Raw genomic sequence first — 19,805 nt, 5'->3', positions numbered from 1 at the left:
GGTGCAGTCGACGTTTCAGGCCGAGACCCTTCGTCAGGACTAACTGAAGGAAGAGTGAGTAAGGGATTTGAAAGTTGGAGGGGGAGGGGGAGATCCAAAATGATAGGAGAAGACAGGAGGGGGAGGGATAGAGCCAAGAGCTGGACAGGTGATAGGCAAAAGGGGATACGAGAGGATCGTGGGACAGGAGGTCCGGGAAGAAAGACAGGGGGAGGGGGGACCCAGAGGATGGGCAAGAGGTATATTCAGAGGGACAGAGGGAGAAAAAGGAGAGTGAGAGAAAGAATGTGTGCATAAAAATAAGTAACAGATGGGGTACGAGGGGAAGGTGGGGCCTAGCGGAAGTTAGAGAAGTCGATGTTCATGCCATCAGGTTGGAGGCTACCCAGACGGAATATAAGGTGTTGTTCCTCCAGGGCTATGTCCTAAGCCCCCTCCTTTACTCTCTGTACACTCATGACTGTTTGATTGATTGGCCTTATCTCAAATAATAATGAGGCAGCCTACACAGAAGAAGTCATCACCCTGACACATTGGTGTCATGAAAACAACCTTTCCCTCAATGTCGCAAAAACAAAGGAGCTGGTTGTGGGCTACAGGAAGAACAGAGACAGGCTCACCCCTATTGACATCAATGGATCTGGGGTTGAGAGGGTGAACGGCTTCAAGTTCTTTGGTAACACATCACCGAGGATCTCACTTGGTCTGTACATACTGGCTGTGTGGTGAAAAAAAACACAACAGCACCTCTTTCACCTCAAGAGGTTGAAGAGGTTTGGTATGAGTCCCCAAATCCTAAGGATTTCCTACAGGGGCACAATTGAGAGCATCCTGACTGGCTGTATCACTATCTGGTATGGGAACTGTACTTCCCTCAATCGCAGAGTGGTGTGGACAACCAAGCGCCTCTGTAGATATGAACTTCCCACTATTCAGGATATTTACAAGGACAGGTGAGTAAAAAGGGCCAGAAGGATCATTGGGGACCTGAGTCACCCCAACCACAAACTGTTCCAGCTGCTACCATCTGGGAAATGGTACAGCAGCATTAAAGCCAGTACCAACAGGCTCCAGGACAGCTTCCTTCACCAGCCACCAGACTGATTAATTTACACTGACACAATTGCATTTCTAAGCTATATTGACTGTTCTGTTGTATATCTTACTGTACATACTATTTATTACAAATTACTATAATTTACACATTGCACATTCAGACAGAGATATAACGTAAAGATTTTTACTCCTTATCTATGTAAAGGATGTAAGAAATAAAGTCAATTCAATAGGAGAAAAGGAAGGAGAAGGAAGGAGAAGGGGACCAGGGAAAGTAATGGGCAAGTGATAAGAAGAAAAAGGTCAGAATGAAGAATCCTATTAGATTCTTTCTTCTTCAGCCCTTAACCTTTCCCACCTATCTGGCTTCACTTATCATCTTGCAGCTAGCCTCTTTCCCCTCTCCCCAACTTTCTATTCAGGCATCTTGCCCCTTCCTGCTAGGTTCCGAAAAAGGGTCTCGGTCTGAAATGTTGACTGTTTACTCTTTTCCATAGATGCGACCTGACCTGCTAAGTTCCTCCAGCAACATGTGTGTGTTGTACAAGATACAAATGTTATTGTGCATGGGAAATTTTTAAAACAAAAAAAAAATTACCTGACATCGTCGACAATGTGATCTGTCATCCCATTCAGGCACTCCCGAAGTTCTATCACCTCTTCTTTTAGTTCTCTCACACATTGAAGTATTACATCTAACTGTTCCCATATTTCTAGCTGCTGTGCTTTCAGTGTTTCATAGTTGCTGTAATTATCTGCCAATTTTGTTCGACTTTCCATCTTTACTAAACAAAAAAAAAGTAAATGGTTGAATAACATTAAATATGCTGTTAATCTTTTATTTAATGTGAAGTTACAAAAGAACTAAGATTTATATTCATTTAATGACACAATATTTGCATTGACTTACTGGCCCATTAAGTTTGAGTGTTTTTCGCTATAAAAAAATTCTCAAATGTCACTGTTTTTACATACAAGAATAAATGGAAATTTCACAACAGCAATTCTCAGACCAATGGGTGTAAATTTCAGCATGTTTTTTTGGCTTGAACTATCAGGGTCAAATGAGAGTGCACGACTTTCAGTTTAACAAGTCTGAAAGCCAAACTGTGCTTTCACAGAGGGTAATGGTGGAATTATCCTATTTATTAACTAATAATTGCCTTGGGTTATTAGAGATATGAAGCCTTCACTTTATACCAGTTTGGTACTTATTGTAATAATGATGTGAGACAAGGTTTCCACGACATTGATGAAGGACATCAAAGGAAGAATGACAGCTGTCAAAGGCAAATAATTATGAATTGATGAAAAATTTTAGGTGACATCTACTTGATGTTAGTACACCTACCTTTTTGCTGAGTGTTTAATGACAATTTAAGAAAATAATCAAATGTTGTGTCACATATGATCCCTAGAATTTAAAGTGCCACAATTGTATTATTAGACTATACAAGCTGCATCAGTTTGAATCAGTGTCTTGGGATGAAGCTTAATATTACACAATAGTCACACAATAGCACCTGATGTAATGGCAAACAAGTGATTGATGCTGAAGGAGTTGGCAATGGTTGCACCAAAGGCACTTTCCTGAGGTACACCTGGTGAACTCATGAACTACAATATTGATATCCTAATGCACATCAGTTTTTCTACAGTCTTCTTCCAATATTATAAATTCCAAGTCCATTGCCTTCAGATTCCATATTTTTAAAAAAACTCAGTCACTAAACTCATCCTTCTCCCTGTATAACATTATCAGATTATTCACAATTGGTCACCTATCCAACTCAGAGAAAAGCTTCTCTTCTCACATCCTCCCCATTATTAAACCCATTAATTAACAATTTCATGTAATGATCTCACATGCCATTAAAGCCGTCAATTCTGCCTTTGACAAAAGTAGTTTAAGCTATTCCAGTTTTTCAAGTTAGCCTCTTATCCTTTGCCCTCTGGAAATCTGGGTTCATCCAAATCCGAAGAGCAGAGCTTAAACATAAGACAAAAAAATTTTGCCTTGTTTTAAGATCTCCAGAATGTTTTGTCAACATCTCCCTGAAATTTTGAGCTTTTGCGCATCAATTTCCTTTACAGCATCATTGGTGGCCTCCTCCAGCTGAGGCTTTGCACAAATTGCTTTCATAATCACTGTACCATTCTTCCATTTATATGCTCCTGTGCTGTTTCCTATGCTAAAGGATATAAACATAAATATAACCTGTTAGTGCAGGATGAGGCTGGTGCTCTGCTCAATTAGCTTTCAAATACACCATTGACAAAGACAAATTTGTTTCGGCTTTCCTCTGACATTCAGTTCAGATATTCATGTTTCTAGAAAAGTAGGGATAAAGTCTGGAGCCCAGTGGCTCAACAAAACATAAAACTGGAAGAATTCAGCAGCTCAGTCAGCATCTGTGGAAGCAATAGACGTAAATTGGCATTTCAGGTTGAGATTCTGCATCAGGACGAAGAGTCCAACTGTTATTGTTGTTTGGGTAAATAGATTACAACCATTTTCATGGGAATTTTGAGGAACTCTGCCCCCACGCCCAGTCTAAGGTTGATATTTGGGATGAGATAGTTGTAGCATCAATATATGTTCAAGATACATTGAGGCAACAGGCCTGAACCTGTCTTTGACATCACTGCTTGAGTTCTTGATCATGATCTTATTTTGAAAGGAAGGGAGACCATTGAAGCCAAGCCTGATAAATGTCAATACATTGGTTTATGCAGCTAAGTCATTTGGTTGCCAAGAAATTAAAAATCTGCAAAACATCAAACAGCAACAGGTCAAGGTCAGAGGAAGTAAACAAAACTTCGTGGATGAATAAATGGAAGCCATTATTTTGTGAGATTGTTCCTGCATCACCATTTTGTGAACTGGTTCCTGCTCAGCAATGGCTAGAACAGGGTAATGGAAAGTATATATAATCAAACCTCTACTGGTAACCTGCAGACTTGTGAAAGAGCAACCTGTGTCTGAACTGAAGTAATCTGAGCTCAGTGTCTGAGCTGATCTAGCTGTAACTGGTCTATGATGAACCAACTCAGGAAAAATCAAGGAATGTTAAAGGCAATACAAACCTAATCAGGCTAGGCCAATTGTCTCTGCCTGCTCCTGCCCCACTGAATGCATATCCTCATACCTCAACTCAGCCTCTCCCCAACTATATCTGTGACACATCACATACTCTCAATCTCTTCATTTAATTTCAGTTCCCTAGCTCTGGTCTCATTTTCTCCATGAATGTCCAGTCCCTAAATGCTTCTATTATCCATCAAGAAGGTCTAAAGCTCTCTGCTTCTTTCTCAATGAAAGAACCAACCAGTTTCCCTCCTCCCCCACCTCCCTCTTCCGTAAGGCAGAACTGGCCATCACCCTAAACAATTTCACCTTTGGCTCCTTGTACTTATTCCAGACTCGAGGGACACCCACATGGGCCCCAGCTATGCCTGCCTATTCATTGGCTACGTAAAGCAGTTCATATTCCAAGCCATATTCTAGTAGTGCTCCCAAGTTTTTCCTGCTCTATATTGATGACTGCATTGGTGTTGCTTCATGCTGAGCTTGCCAGTTTCGTTAACTTTGCCTCCAACTTCCACCTACCCTTAAATTCACTCGATCCATTTCTGATACCTTCCTCCCCTTTCTCAATCTCTGTCTTCAACTCTGGAGACAAGGTGCTGACCAACATCTTTTTATAGGCGTACTGATTCTCACAGCTATCTTTGACTATACCTCTTCCCACCATGTATCCTGTAAAAATACTATTCCCTTTTCTCAGTTCCTTTGTCTCCACTACATTTGTCCCCAGAATGAGGCTTTCTTTCCCCAGACATCCACACTCACCCCATCTTCCTACCACCTTAATCGTCCTAACCTACAATGAGCCTCCACTTCCAACACATCGTTCTTTGCAAATCCGCCATCTCCAAAAGGATCCTACCACTAAACACATCTTTACCTCCCCCACCCCCACTTTCTGCAGGATCACTCCCTCCATGATTTCCTTGTCTAGTCATCCCTCCCCACTAATTTTCCTCCCGGCATTTATCCTTACAAGCAGCCAAAGTACTACACCTCCCTCACAATTCAGGGGCCCAATCAGTCCTTCCAGGTAAGGGAACACTTCACCTGCAAATCTGCTGAGGTCATCTATTGTATCTGATGAGGCCTCTTCTACATCAGTGAGACCTTCATAAATTGAGGAAATCACTTCATTGAGCACCTCCACTCCATCCATCAAAAGTGGTACTTCCCAGTGGCCCAACATTGGAATTCTGATTCCCGTTTCGACATGTCAGTCCATGGTCTCCTCTTGTGCCACAATGAGGCCACCCTCATTGTGGGTAACCTCCAACCCAATGGCATGAATATCGATTTCTCCTTCTGGTAAAAAAAAAACTCCAACCCCCCCCACCCCTCCTCTTCTATTCCCCACTCTGGCCTCTTACTTCTTCTAACTTGCCTATCAGCTCCCTCTGGTGCCACTCCCACCCTCCCTCTCCAGTCCTGAAGAAGGGTCTCAGCCTTAAATTACAACTGTTTGACCATTTCCATAGAGGCTGTTTGACCTGCTGAATTCATTCGCATTTTGTGCATGTTGCTTTGGAATTCCAACATCCGCAGAATTTCTTATGTTTAACAAAGGCAAATCCTTATTAGTGAGAAGAGCAATGAAGCAATCTGTAGCCTTGGGTCAAGGTGAATGAAAGTGAATGTAGGCTCACTAGATAAACTAGAATCAAGAGAATTGAAGTATAACCATGCAGAGCTAATAAAAGAGAAAAGAGATGAAGGATTTCAGATGTAGAGCAGTGAAAGCTCCAGAGCTAACTTATTGCAAGGAATACCCTCATGCCTTGGACAGGAAGAAGAAAGACTCAATAGGAAATTCCTATTTTGGTGTTATAAATTGGAGAGGAGGGGAGTGGTCTGGGTAAGTATTAGTACAAAAGAAAGGATAGTATTCAGGAACCCAAATCACTGGCTCAGAGTCAACATAACTTATGTGGATATTTGCCTTAATACAATAAATTGTGAGTTTTGAATTAACTAAAATTTGTGTGGTCATTTACCTAATAAGAGCTATACATTTGCCAAAGAAATGTATAAAACTATTTAATAATTCTTCATAACAATTTTAAATACAACTTAGTTAATAATACTCTCATCTGAGTAGGCTATGAGATTAATTTATACACAAGTTTTGGCATAAAGTCTGAATCGACATTATAGTTGATTACTGAAAGAACACTACTCTGTCAAAATTAGAATTAGAATTAGATTCAGGCACGTTCTTTCCCTCTTATCAATGTTAAAATAATATTTCAAAGAAAAGACAGCAATATTTCAAAGCAAAGCAGAGTTCACCTCAGTGCCATGGCCAACATTTATCTCATGCTGGAGTGTGTGCAGAGGAGATTCACCAGGATGTTAACCAGATTTGAGGATTTTAGTTGTGGGGAGAGATTAGAAAGGCTAGCCTTGGTTTCCCTGGAAAGAAGGAAGTTGAAGGGTGAACTGATAGGCTCATGAGAGGAACATATAACCTTATGAAACACATAGAAATAGTTCACAGACAAAATCTTTTTCACTAGAAGGGTTATCAAAAACTGATGACTATGAGACTGCTTTGAGTTGGTAGATTGGGCTATGTGCAAGGACTCAGAGGGCCCGATTGAATATGCCACTGTTGCTATAGATTTATAAAGGCACTCGAGGACAAGCATCCCCACAAAATCATTCAGTTTTCCCAAGCAGAAGCTCTGGATAAACCAAGAGATTTGCAAACTGCTGAGGGCTAGATTGGTGGTGTTTCAGGCTGGTGATCTGGGAAAGTACAAGAGCTATACTCTAGAACAACCTCCAGAAGGCCATTTCCGGTGCAAAGCGATAATTCTGGACTAAACCTGAATCACAGGGGGATGCTTGACAACTATGGGAAGGCTTGAATGCCATCACCTCCTACAAAGCAAAACCAAACAACATAAATAGCAATGAGATTTTGCTCCCAGATAAGCTCAATGCCTTTTATGATTGATAAGACATAGAGGCACATTCATGAATCCCCACAGCCCCCAACAAACCTATTTTCTGAGGCTGACAGGACAGCATCCTTCATGAGGGTGAATCCACAGAAGGCATCTAGCCCAAATGGCAAACACTGCCGAGTATTGCAGACCTGTGCTAATTGACTGTCTGGTTTATGGACATCTTCAACCTCTCACTTTGGCAATCTGAGGCGGCATGGTAGTGTAGCAGTTAGAGTAATCACTTTACAGTGCCAGCTATCATTGATTGGAGTGCAATTCCCACTGCTGTCTGCAAAAAGTTTATACATTCTCCCCACGACCATGTGTGCTTCCTCCAGGTGTTCCCTTTTCCTCCCACATTCCAAAAACAAAGGTTTGGGTTAGTAAGTCCAGGGCATGCTATGTTTGCGCCTTAAAGTGTGCTGACACTTGTGCACTGCTCCCAACCTAATCCTCAGACTGTGTTGATTGTTGACGCAAATCAATTCATTGTACTGTATGATTTGATGTACACGTGACAAATAAAGCTAATCTCCCTTAATCACCATCTGCTTCAAACAAGCATCAATTATACATGTGCCCAAGAAGAATGTGCTAATCTATCTCGACGACTATTGTCCAGTGGCACTTATATCTACCATGATGAAGTGCCTTGAGAGGTTGGTCATGAAGCATATAAACTCCTGCCTTAGGAGTGTCTTGGAACTGCTTCAATTTATCTACAATCACAACAGGACAACAACAAATGTCATTTCATTGACTCTTTACACTCAACTTTGGAACACAGACAAAAAAGAATATGTCAATATATCATTGACTGCAGCTCCGTATTCAACACTATCATCACCAAGCTCCAAGACTTGGGCCTCGCTACCTTCCTGTGCAAGTGGACTCTTGATTTCCTCATAGGTAGACTCTCCCATTCTCACCATCAGTACAGGTGCACCACAGGGCTGCCTGTTTAGCCCTGTTCTACTCACTTTATACGTGTGATCGTGTGGCTAAGGAGACTGAAAATCTGGTTAAGTGGTGCCTGAACTACAACCTGTTACTCAGCATCAGCAAAATCAAAGTGCTGATTATCAACTACAGGAGGAAGAGGCTCAAGGTCCAGGGTCCACAAGGCAGTCCTCATTAGGGGAATGGAGGTAGAGAGGGTCAGAAGCTTTAACTTACTTAGCATTTACATATCAGAAGATCTGTCCTGGGACTATCACAAAGAAGGCACCTCAACTTCCTTAGAAGTTTGCATAGATTTGGCACGTCACCAAGAACTTTGACAAACTTCTATTGATGCACAGTGCAGAACATGCTGTTTGCATCACAGCCTGGTATGAAAACATCAATGCCCAGCAACAGAAAAGACTACAAAAAGTGGTGGATACAGCCCACTCCATTACATGCAAAACTCTCCTCACCACTGAGTATATTTATGTGGAACAATGCCACAAGAATGCAGCATCCATCAAAGACCCCCACAATCCAGGCCATGCCCTCTTCTCACTTTAGGCTCCACATCACTAGATTTAGGACAGTTACTACCCTATAACCATTAGACTCCTGAACCCACCATGGATAATTTCATTCACCACTACTTTGAACTGAATCTATGGCCTATAGATTCACTTTCCATGACTCTACTACAACTCATGCTCTCAGTATTATTTTTACTTGCAGTTTGTCTTGTTTGCACTTTGGTTGTTTGCTAGTCTGTTTATATATAGTTTTTCGGTAAAATTGTGTTGTATTTCTTTTTTCCTGTAAATACCTGCAAGAAAATGAATCTCAAGATAAAATACTTTGAAGTTTAAGGTGAAAGGAAGATGGTTAAAGATCTGAGTGATAAGTTTTTTTTAAAAAGAGTGGCTGGTATCTGGAATGCATTGTCAGAAGAGGTGGTGGAATATAGGCAGGTAGGAACAAATGATGTACTTATGGAATACAAGAAATGCAAAAGAACACTTGCACGAGGGCTAGAACACATAATGAGGTTGCTCTAGCAGATAAGGTGAAGGAGAAGGAGATCTTAAATAGATTTTTTGCATCAGTATTTACTCAGGAGACAGACACAGAACCTTCAGTAGTGAGGCAAGGCAGTAGCAAGGTCATGGACTCTATACAGATTATAGACGAGGAGGTGTTTGCTGTCTTTAGACAAATTAAGGTAGATAAATCCCCAGAGCATGACAAGCTGTTCTCTCAGACCCTGTGGGAGGTGTGCAGAAATTGCAGAGGCTCTAGCAGAGATATTTAAATAATTCTTAGCAAAAGGTGAGGTACCAGAGGATTGGAGACTAATGTTGTTCCACTGTTTAAGAAAAGCTCTAAAAATAAATCAGACCTAACATCAGTAGTGGGAAAGGTAATGGAAGGCATTCTAAGGAACCATATATGACAGGAACTGGTTAGGGATAGTTAACATAGCTTTGAGAGTGGTAGGTCATGTCTAACCAATCTTACAGAGTTTTGAAGTAGTAACCAGGAAAGGGGATGAAGGCAAGGCAGTGGATATTGTCTACATGGACTTGAGAAAGACATTTGACAAGGTCCCGCATGGGAGGTTGGTCAAGAAAGTTCAGTTGCTTGACATTCAACATGATGTAGTAAATTGGATTAGATATTGGCTTTGTGGGAGAAGCCCAAGAGTAGTAGTAGATGGCTGCCTCTCTGGATGGAGGCTGTGACTAGTAGAGTACCGCAGGGATCGGTGCTAGGTCAATTGCTGATTGTCATCTAGATCAATGATCTGGATGATAATATGGCTAACTGGATCAGCAAATTTGTGGGTGACACCAAGATTGGAGTGTAGTGGATAGCAAAGACTAGCAGAGCTTGCAATGGGATCTAGACAAGCTGGAAATATGGGTTGAAAAATGGCAAATGGAATTTAATGCAGACAACTGTGAGGTGTTGCACTTCGATAGGACCAACCAGGCTAGGTCATATACAGTGAACTGAAGGGCACTAAGGAGTGCAGTAGAACAAAGGAACTAAGGAATACAAGTCTATAATTCATTGAAAGTAGCAACACGGGCAGATTGGACCATAAAATCAGCTTTTGGCACATTGGCCTTCATAAATAAAAATATTGAGTACAGGTAATGAGATGTTATGTTGAAGTTGTATAAGAATTGGTGAGACCTAATGTGGAGCATTATGCAACACACATAAAAGTTGCTGGTGAACGCAGCAGGCCAGGCAGCACCTATAGGAAGAGGTACAGTCGACGTTTCGGGCCAAGACCCTTCGTCAGGACTAACTGAAAGAAGAGATAGTAAGAGATTTGAAAGTGGAAGGGGGAGGGGGAGATCCAAAATGATAGGAGAAGACAGGAAGGGGGAGGGATGGAGCTAAGAGCTGGAAAGTTGATTGGCAAAAAGAATATGAGAGGATCATGGGACAGGAGGCCTAGGGAGAAAGAAAGGGGGAGGGGGGGAAGCCCAGAGGATGGGCAAGGAGTTTAGTGAGAGAGACAGAGGGAGAAAAAGGAGCGAGAGAAAAAAAATAATGGAAGTTAGAGAAGTCAATGTTCATGCCATTAGGTTGGAGGCTACCCAGACGGAATATAAAGTCTAACTTCCATTAATGCCCCACCTCCCCTTCGTACCCCATCCGTTATTTGTTTATTTTTTTCTCTCTCTCCTTTTTCTTCCTCTGTCCTTCTCACTATACTCTTTGCCCATCCTCTGGGCTTCCCCCCTCCCCCTTTCTTTCTCCCTAGGCCTCCTGTCCCATGATCCTCTCATATCCCTTTTGCCAATCAACTTTCCAGATCTTGGCTCCATCCCTCCCCTTCCTGTCTTCTCCTATCATTTCGGATCTCCCCCTCCCACTATCTCTTCTTTCAGTTAGTCCTGACGAAGGGTCTCGGCCCGAAACGTCAACTGTACCTCTTCCTATAGATGCTGCCTGGCCTGCTGCATTCACCAGCAATTCTTATGTGTGTTGCTTGAAATTCCAGCGTCTACAGATATCCTCGTGTTTGTGGAGTATTATGTGTAGTTTTGGTCACCTATTTACAGGAAAGATGTAAATAAGTTTGAAAGAATACAGAGAAAGTTTACGAGTATGTTGCCAGGACTGTTGCACCTGAGCTATGAGGAAAGATTGAATAGGTTAGGACTTTATTCCTTGAAACGTAGAAGACTGAGGGGAGGTTTGATAGAGGTACACAAAATTATGAGTATAGATAGGGTAAATTCAAGCAGGCACTTTCCACTGAGGTGGGGTGAGACTCCAACTCGAGATCATGGTTTAAGGGCAAAAGGTGAACACAAGGGAAAGCCTCTTCACTCAGAGGGTCATGAGAGTGTGGAATGAGCTGCCAGTGTAACTGGTGCATGCAAGCTCGATTTCAATGTTTAGGAGAAGTTTGAATAGCTACGTGGATAGGAGGGACATGGGCCAGTCATAGGTACAGTAGATGGGACTAAGCAGTTTAAATGATTCAGCATGGACTAGACGGGTCAATGGGCTGTATACTTTTATAACTCTATGACACCAGTACTATATGCATGAGACACTGCTTCAAAAAAGCAACATCTATCAAAGATCCTAGCTATCTGGGCCGTGCCACCTTCTCTCTGCTACTGTTGGATAGGAGGTACAGAAGGCACAGAAGGCTGAAGCCCCCTGATCACCAGCTTCAAGAGTAGCAACTTCCCTTCAAGTGAAAGCGATAAAGGGCTGGAGAAGAGGGAATCTGATAGGAGAGGACAGAAGACCATGGAACAAAGGGAAGGGGGAGGAGCACCGGGGGGGGGTGATGGGCAGGTAAGGAGATAAGGTGAGAGAGGGAAATGGGAATGGAGAATGGTGGGGGGAGGGGAGCAATACTGGAAGTTCTGGAAATGTATGTTCATGCCATCAGTTTGGAGACTACCCAGATGGAACACAAGGTGTTGCTCCTCCAGCCTAACCGTGGCCTCATTGCAGCAGTAGAGGCTATTTACTGGCATGTCGGAATGGGAAGGAGAATTAAAATGGGTGGCCACAGGGAGATCCAGAACCAAGATGTCCTCCTCCTACAAAGAAAAGGGCTTTCCTTCCTCCACCATCAATGCTACCCTCAACCGCATCTCTTCCACTTTCTGCACGTCTGCCTTCACCCCATTCTCCTGCCACCCCACCATGGATAGATTTCCTCTTGTCCTCACCTACCACCCCACCAGCCTCCAAGTTCAACGCAAAATTCTCCACAACATCCCCCAACTCCAACAGGATCCCACCACCAAGCACATCTTTCCCTCCCACCACTTTCTGCTTTCCACAGGGATTGCTCCCTACGTGTCTCCCTTGTCTATTCGTCCCTCCCCACTGATCTCCCTCCTGGCACCTATCCTTGCAAGCAGAACAAGTGTTACACTTCCTCCCTTAATACCATTCAGGGCCATAAACAGTCCTTCCGGGTGAGGCGACATTTCACCTGAGTCTATTGGGGTCCTCTACTGTATCCGGTGCTCTCACTGTGGCCTCTTGTATATTGGTGAGACTGACATAGATTGGGAGACCACTTCGCTGAGCACCTACACTCTGCCCGTCTAAAAAAGCAGGATCTCCCAGTGGCCACCCATCTGAATTGGATTTCCCATTCCGACGTGTCAGTCCATGGCCTCTTCTACTGCCACAATCAGCCCACTCTCAGGTTGGAGGAGCAATACCTTATATTCCGGCTGCACAGCCTCCAACCTGATGGTATGAACATCGATTTCTCGAACTTCCGATAATGCCCCCCCAACTATTCCCCGTTTTCCTCTCTCACCTTATCTCCTTACCTACCCATCACCTCCTTCTGGTGCTCCTTCTCCTTCCCTTTCTTCCATGACCTTCTGTCCCCTCCTATCAGATTCCCTCTTCTCCAATCCTTTATCTTTTTCACTAATCAACTTCGTAGCTCTTTACTTCACCTCTCCCAGTTTCACCTATCACCTACTACCTTGCACTTCTTCCACCCCTCCCTCCACCTTCTTACTCTAACTTCTTGTCTTTTTCTCCAGTCCTGATGAAGGGTCTTGGACCAAAGCGTTGACTGATACTCTTTTTCATAGATGCTGCCTGGCCTGCTGAGTTCCTCCAGCATTTTGTGGGTAGTGCTTTGTTTTTATTTGTTCTAATTGTGTTTTCTTGTAAAATCTGTATTTTTTTTGTGAATTCTGCTTTATTATGCTATGTGCCTGAGGTGTTGTCACAAGTAGGAATTTCATTGCACCTGTAAACAATGAAAACTTGACTCTGACTTTGAACTTGGCTGCATAATATCTGCATACAGTACATTCCAGATTCTCACCGCACAGTGTATAAAAAAAAGTTATTCCATTAAGTTTTTCTTTTCCCCTTTATACCCATGACCACAGTCCCCAACTCTCCTCTGGCCACTCAGTGTTCACTTTGCCCAGACCTCACATATCATTTTATATACTTTGATCAAATTTCTCCTCAGCTTTCACTTCTTTAAGGAAAACAAGCTTAGCCTCTAATTAATACTTGCGACTATAGCCCTTCATTGCAGGAACGATTCTTGCAATTTTTTCTGGCTCCTTGCCAATGCCCTCATATCGTTCCTATAATGAGGTAACCAAAATTGAATGGAATTGACCAAAATTGTTCCAGTTGCAGCCAGATGTGTGTTCTATAAAGGTTTGGCATGATCTCCTTGCTTTTATACTCTCTGCTTCTATTGATAAGCTCCAGTGTATGCCTGATAAACAGCTTTCTCAATTTATCCTACCTCTTTCAATAATTGTGAACCCAATAGCCCCGATCTCTCTGCCCCAAACCCCTTTTAGAATAGTATTCTTTAGCACACATTAGTTCTTACATCTGTTTCTGAGGATCCATCCACTTTTCAAATTGCTCTAGTTCAAAAATGAAACATTCATAATATCCATTGCCCACAGTTCATCCAACTTTCTATTCATGTTATCAATATCCCTCTCATCTAAATGCTTCAATTTTGCTGATGTGACAACATAACAAAAACTCTTTCAAAGACCATGAACATCACATCAACTAAGTTACCCTTATCAGCTTATCAAAAATACTATCAAATTGTGTTTAATTATTTTTTTCCTTAAAACTGAACCAGCTTGCTTTAATTAATTCTTTTTCCTTCCCAATCATTTTGAATGTCTTCAGAAAGTTTTGCCATCTATAAATTTGCCAGTCACACAATTGTTGTTGACAGAATCTCAGATGGTAATGAGGAGGCATACAGAAGTGAGATAGATTGGTTGGTTTAGTGATGTCACACAACAAACTTGCACTCAACATCAGTAAGACCAAGGAATTGATTGTGGACTTCAGGAAAGGGAAGTCGAGGGAAACACACCAGTCCTCTAAGCTACCACTAGTGGAAGGATGAGCAGTTTCAAGTTCCTGGGTGTCAACATCTCTGAAGATCTATCCTGGGCCCAACATATTGATGCATTGTGAAGAGAGCACACCAGAGACTATATTTCATTAGGAGTTTAAGGAGATTTGATATGTCACTAATGACACTATCAAATTTCTACAGATGTACCGTGGAGAGCATTCTAACTGGTTGTTTCACCATCTGGTATGGAGGGGCCACTGGACAGGGTCAGAAAACACTGCGCAAAGCTGTAAACTCAGTCGGCTCTGTCATGGGTACTATGAGGACATCTTCAAAAGACAGCACCTTTAAAAGGTAGTATCCATCGTTAAGGACCCTCACCACCGAGAACATGTTTTTCTCTTATTACTACCCTCAGAGGTGGTACAGGAACATGTAGACACACTTAAAAGTTTTAGGAACAGCTTCTTTCCCTCCACTATCAGATTTTTGAACACAAAGAACACATGAATACTAACTCACTATTTATGTGTGTGTGTGTATACATACACATATACAATCTTATCCTGATTTATAGTGTATTTTAAGTATTACACTATACTGCTGCAGCAAAACAAATTTTATAACATATGTCAGTGATAATAAATCTGATTTTAATTCTGAAACTAAATGGCCTAAAGTTGTTGTGCTTCTCTTTAGTCCCTTTTCCCATAAACCAAGGGAGTAGTACTTACTACCAGTCCTTATCTACCTCCTAGCACCAGCACTTTATCTAACAAGCATTAAAAGATTATGGTCAGTGTACTCTGAATTTCCTTTTGCAGCCAAGGTTAAGATGCACTTTTGCTTTTCTTTCCCCACTTCCTTTAAGCTCACTCCAGTAACTGTAATATACAATATAACTTAGGCCACAATGTCAGTGGAATACCTCTGATAATGCAGCAAAATTAATGAAGGCCTTTTTGATGTATGTACTTAAAAGAACCCATGACACACCAAATCCAAATATATTTCTCATTCTGCACCTTCAAGTAGATTGAGTATCCTGTCATTATTAAATTGACATTTGAAGGGTTTTCCAAAGCTGCTTGCAGACCAAGAGCACATTCCAAATTATTCACTCTTTTGCTTTAGAACACATAAGGTAGTGTTAATGTAAGATCAGGTTTACTTTTTTGTATCCCTAATTGAATAGATCCCTACAAATATTAAGTAAGTGACAATATCACTAGCTCTTCAACTTGCTGACTAGATTTTGTTTATATGATTCATAATAGCATCTTTCAAGTAATTGTTGTAAGTTAAAAGGAAATCAATTGAAGTTTGAACATTGGGTTGCCTACTTTATTAATATTCTATCACGATCAATGACATAGCTGACTGATTACATCACACGTATGAAGAGAATAAATTAGAAATTTTTCAAGCGCTATTTAAAAAAAAAAGTCATGTTTTTGTAAAATAATGCTGCAGAATCAGTTATCAGGTTGCCATTGATATAGTCCAGAGTGAGAAGTGAGATGGTGAGTTAATATGGGAGATTTATATTTATTCATAGAATTATGCACAAGCCTGTACTGTATGGAACATTAAAGTATATTATGTGTAGAGATACAGGGAGAAACTGTATGCATCGATCCACCTAGATCATGCCATACATAAGCACACTGAGGCAGTAAAGAAATAGAATGCAGAACATATATTGCACTTACAAAGAAAAAAAAGTACACATAAACAAATAAAGTGCAAGAGCCACAATGGGTAGATTGTGAGAGCAAGTGCATGACAGGCAAGTTCCAGAGGCTGATAACAGCAGGTTAAGTGTCCTAAAGTCTCTTCTATATGCTTTCAGACTTTTATATCTTCTGCCTGACAATGAAGGAAGTAGTAAGAATGACTGGAGTGGGATCCTTGATAATGTTTGCTGCTCTCCCAAAGCAGCAGGAAGTACAGATGGAGTCAACGCAAGGGGAGGCTGCTTTAAGTGATGGATTGGGCTGCATTCATTACTTTAATTATCTCAACTTCATTTTGTCCTCCTGGATTCAGTCACTTTCCACCTACATCTATGACACTTTGCGTGGTCTCCACCGTTTCAATAACATTCAGTTCCCCACCCCTGACCACCTCACCTTCGCCACAGACACCTAGTCCCTGCATCTTCAATGCCCCATCAGGAAAGGCTCAAGGTTCTCCACTTCTTTCATGACAACACACCAAACCAGCTCCCCTCCACCCCCACCCTCCTCTTTCTGGCAGAACTGCTACACACCCTTGCAGCTTTTCTTTTGGCTCCTCCTACTTTTTCCAAACCAAAAAGTTATCCATGGGCCCCATGTATGCATGCCCTTTTGTCAGTTACGTGGAACAATCCATGTTCCAAGCCTACACTGGTAATGCTCCCCAACTCTTTCTCTACTAGTGAAGATTACATTGGTGCTGCCTTCTGCACTCATGTGGAGCTCATCAATTTCATCAACTTCACCACCAACTTCCACCCTGCCCTCAAATTTACTTGGTCTATCTTCAACAACTCTCTCCCCCATCTTTATTTGTCTCCATCTCCAAAGACAGATTATCTACCCACATATTTTACAAACCCATTGACTCAGTTATCTTCACTGTACTTCTTCCTACCCTGTCTCTTGCAATGGTAGTCAAAGGAGAGTCAGTGTATGCTGTTTACTTGGATTTTCAGAAGGCCTTTGACAAGATGCCAACATGAAACTGCTAAGCAAGATAAGGGCCTAAGGTATTACAGGAAAGATACTAGCATGGACATCAGATTGGCTGAGAGTGGGAATAAAGTGGTGCTTTTCTGGTTGGCTATTGCTAACCAGTGATGTTGAACAAAAGTCTACTATTTTTCATATTAAATACTTATGATATGGCTCTGCATTAAACCTGTTTCTGCACCTCTTCCCTTACCACCATTCAGAGCCCTAAACAATTATTCATTATTTTAGCTAAGGCACCACTTCATATGTGAATCCAGAGTCATTTATTGCATGTGTTCCAGGTGCAACCTCCTCTACACTGCCAACACAGAGTGAGAGAAAGCATCATGTGAGTGCACCATCAAATACCTTCCCTCTGTCCAATGTAACAGCCAGAACCTCTTGAAAGCCTGCTATTTGAATTCCTCTTCGCATTCCCATAAATACATGTCTGCCCATGGCCTTTTCTACTGCTATGTTGACACCAGTTCAAATTGGAGGAGTAACACCTCATATTCCATCTTGGTAATCGCCAATCCTACAGCAACATCAATTTCTCCAACTTCTGGCAACCAGTCCCCGCTGTTCCCATCCCCTACTTTACTTTCCTTCATCGCTTTTACCCCTTTATCTCTTCTCTTTACCCTCTTGCCTGTCTTGCCTGTCAACTACTTCTTCCTCCTTCTGCTTCCACACCCTCTTCCTTTTATTCCACAGGATACTAAAAGTCAAAGTAAATTTATTATCAAAGTACATACATTTCACCATATACAATTCTGAGATTTACTTCCTTGTGGGCATACTCAGTAAATTCAATAGCCATTATAGTCAATGAAAAACTGCACATATCCTCACCCTCTGACTACACTTCTTCCTACCCTATTTCTTGCAAGGATAGTCAGAGCATCAGTATAAAGTGCAAAGTCCATACCAATCCTGTTACTGCCTGTCCTACTAGCCTCTCCTATCATGTGCCTTCTTCAGCCTTTGCCTCTTCCACCTGTCACTTCTCAACTTTTCATATCATTCCCTTCACACCTTCCCTCTCTTACTTGAATTCATATATCACCGGCCAGCTTATGCACTTTTCCCTCCCTCACCTTTTCATTCTGGCTTCTGTTCTTTCTTTCTTTCTAGTCCTGATGAAGAGTCTCAGCCTGAAGTGTCAACTGTTCATATCGCTCCATGCTACAACCATAGACTGCAAGATACAGGAACAGAATTAGGCCATTTAGCCCATGGATTCTACTTCCCCAGTTCAACCATGGCTGCTTTACTTTCCCTCTCAACCCAATGCTCCCATCTTCTCCCTATACCCTTCACCTTACTAATCAATAATCAACCTCCTTTTTAAATATACCTCCACATCCATTTGTGCCAATGAATTCCACAGATTCACCACTCTCTGCTAAAGAAATTCCTCCTCATGTTGCTGCCTGTTTTGCTCAGTTCCTCCGGTATTTTGTGTGTTATTCCAGATTTCCAGCATCTGTAGTCTCTCTTATAAGATTCTCTGCAATTTGTTTCTGGTCTTGAGCACTGTATACAGTACTGGGAATTCTAATTACCTTTTTTAGGTGAAACATATGCACTAGATCAGTTCCCCATATTCCCTTCCGATCATATTTTAAATGGACTACAAAACAATTGAAGCATGTTTGTAGAGTTGAAAATGCCCTATTTGAAGAGAAATTGTTGAATATTTTGTTGCGAGAAACTCCCAATATGAACAACTACAATAACTTGAAATGGGGAAGAGAGTGCATAGGTTAACAGTACAGAATGCAAACAAAGCGGATACTATTTACGGGAAGGGACGCTTATTTATACAACAGGATGAATATAGCCACACCAACAATGACCCACTCAGCTTTATCGCTCACCTTCTTGGCCCCGTACTGCCGACCGTCTATGTTTCAGTTCACTCCAGGCAAACTCCCGTTTTTTCTGGAAGTGCCTCCTTCCCCATCCCTTAGTATAAGCCAGGTACACGAGACCGAAGCCGGCCATTGCCCCTATTCCCAACCCGAGACTAATGCGGGGCCTACAGACGATTAGCTCCTCACTCATTCCACTGCTGGCGCTCCCGATGATTCTCATGGTCAGGAGCGGCAGGTGGAACAGGGATGAAGACGCTAGGCTAGCCCTACACCTGTCCTTGCCCGGGAAGCCCCGCCCCTCCCTCCTCACGTGACCGGCCCGCACTCCCGCGCCAAGGTGCGAACGCCGCTCGAGTTAACAGTCGCGCTCGCGCCGGCAAGAAACAACCGTTAGCGCCTTCATCACCCGGACATCCCCTGACAAGAACCGGTGGCTCAGGTCCCTACAGGTCACTGTGGTATTTCTGCTGCCCGCCTCGCCCTTTCCCCCGGTCGTGTCATCGCTGCAGTACTACTGCACGCTACAGCTCACGCGCGGCGGTCGGGAAAACGGAACGGCCTCCTTTGTACTGCCGAATAAAGAGTCCTCCCGCGCCCCGCGCCCCCCACCCCCCGGAACTGCTGGAGCTCCAACATAAGTTCCGCACCGCCCTGCTCCTGTCTCTGTTGTCAAGTGTCACAGCAGGGAGCCGGTGTCTTTCAGGCAGTACTAGAACATTGATGGTTTACCCATTTCACATTCCTAAACACATTTGCCGCGCTGGTTTACCAAGATGAAAACAGAAGTCCTGAAAATCTGAC

General features: G+C 42.4%; 1 protein-coding gene across 6 annotated transcripts in view; it reads right to left on the bottom strand.

Annotated features, from left to right (window-relative positions):
• Window positions 1-19,542, bottom strand: part of LOC140201120 (regulator of microtubule dynamics protein 3-like) — an 88,584-nt gene extending 69,042 nt beyond the window's left edge. For all 6 annotated transcript variants that reach the window (XM_072264740.1, XM_072264748.1, XM_072264775.1 and 3 more), the window contains exons 1-2: window positions 19,008-19,542; window positions 1,655-1,841 (exon numbers count right to left, since the gene is read on the bottom strand). In XM_072264740.1, the coding sequence (XP_072120841.1) occupies window positions 1,655-1,841; window positions 19,008-19,224 (404 nt within the window). In that variant the 5' untranslated portion in view covers window positions 19,225-19,542. The remainder of the gene's footprint in view (window positions 1-1,654; window positions 1,842-19,007) is intronic.
• Window positions 19,543-19,805: the final 263 nt, after the last annotated feature.

This window comes from Mobula birostris, chromosome 1 (genome assembly GCF_030028105.1).
Source record: "Mobula birostris isolate sMobBir1 chromosome 1, sMobBir1.hap1, whole genome shotgun sequence".
NCBI lineage: Eukaryota > Metazoa > Chordata > Chondrichthyes > Myliobatiformes > Myliobatidae > Mobula > Mobula birostris.
This window is presented reverse-complemented; position numbering and strand designations above follow the sequence as displayed.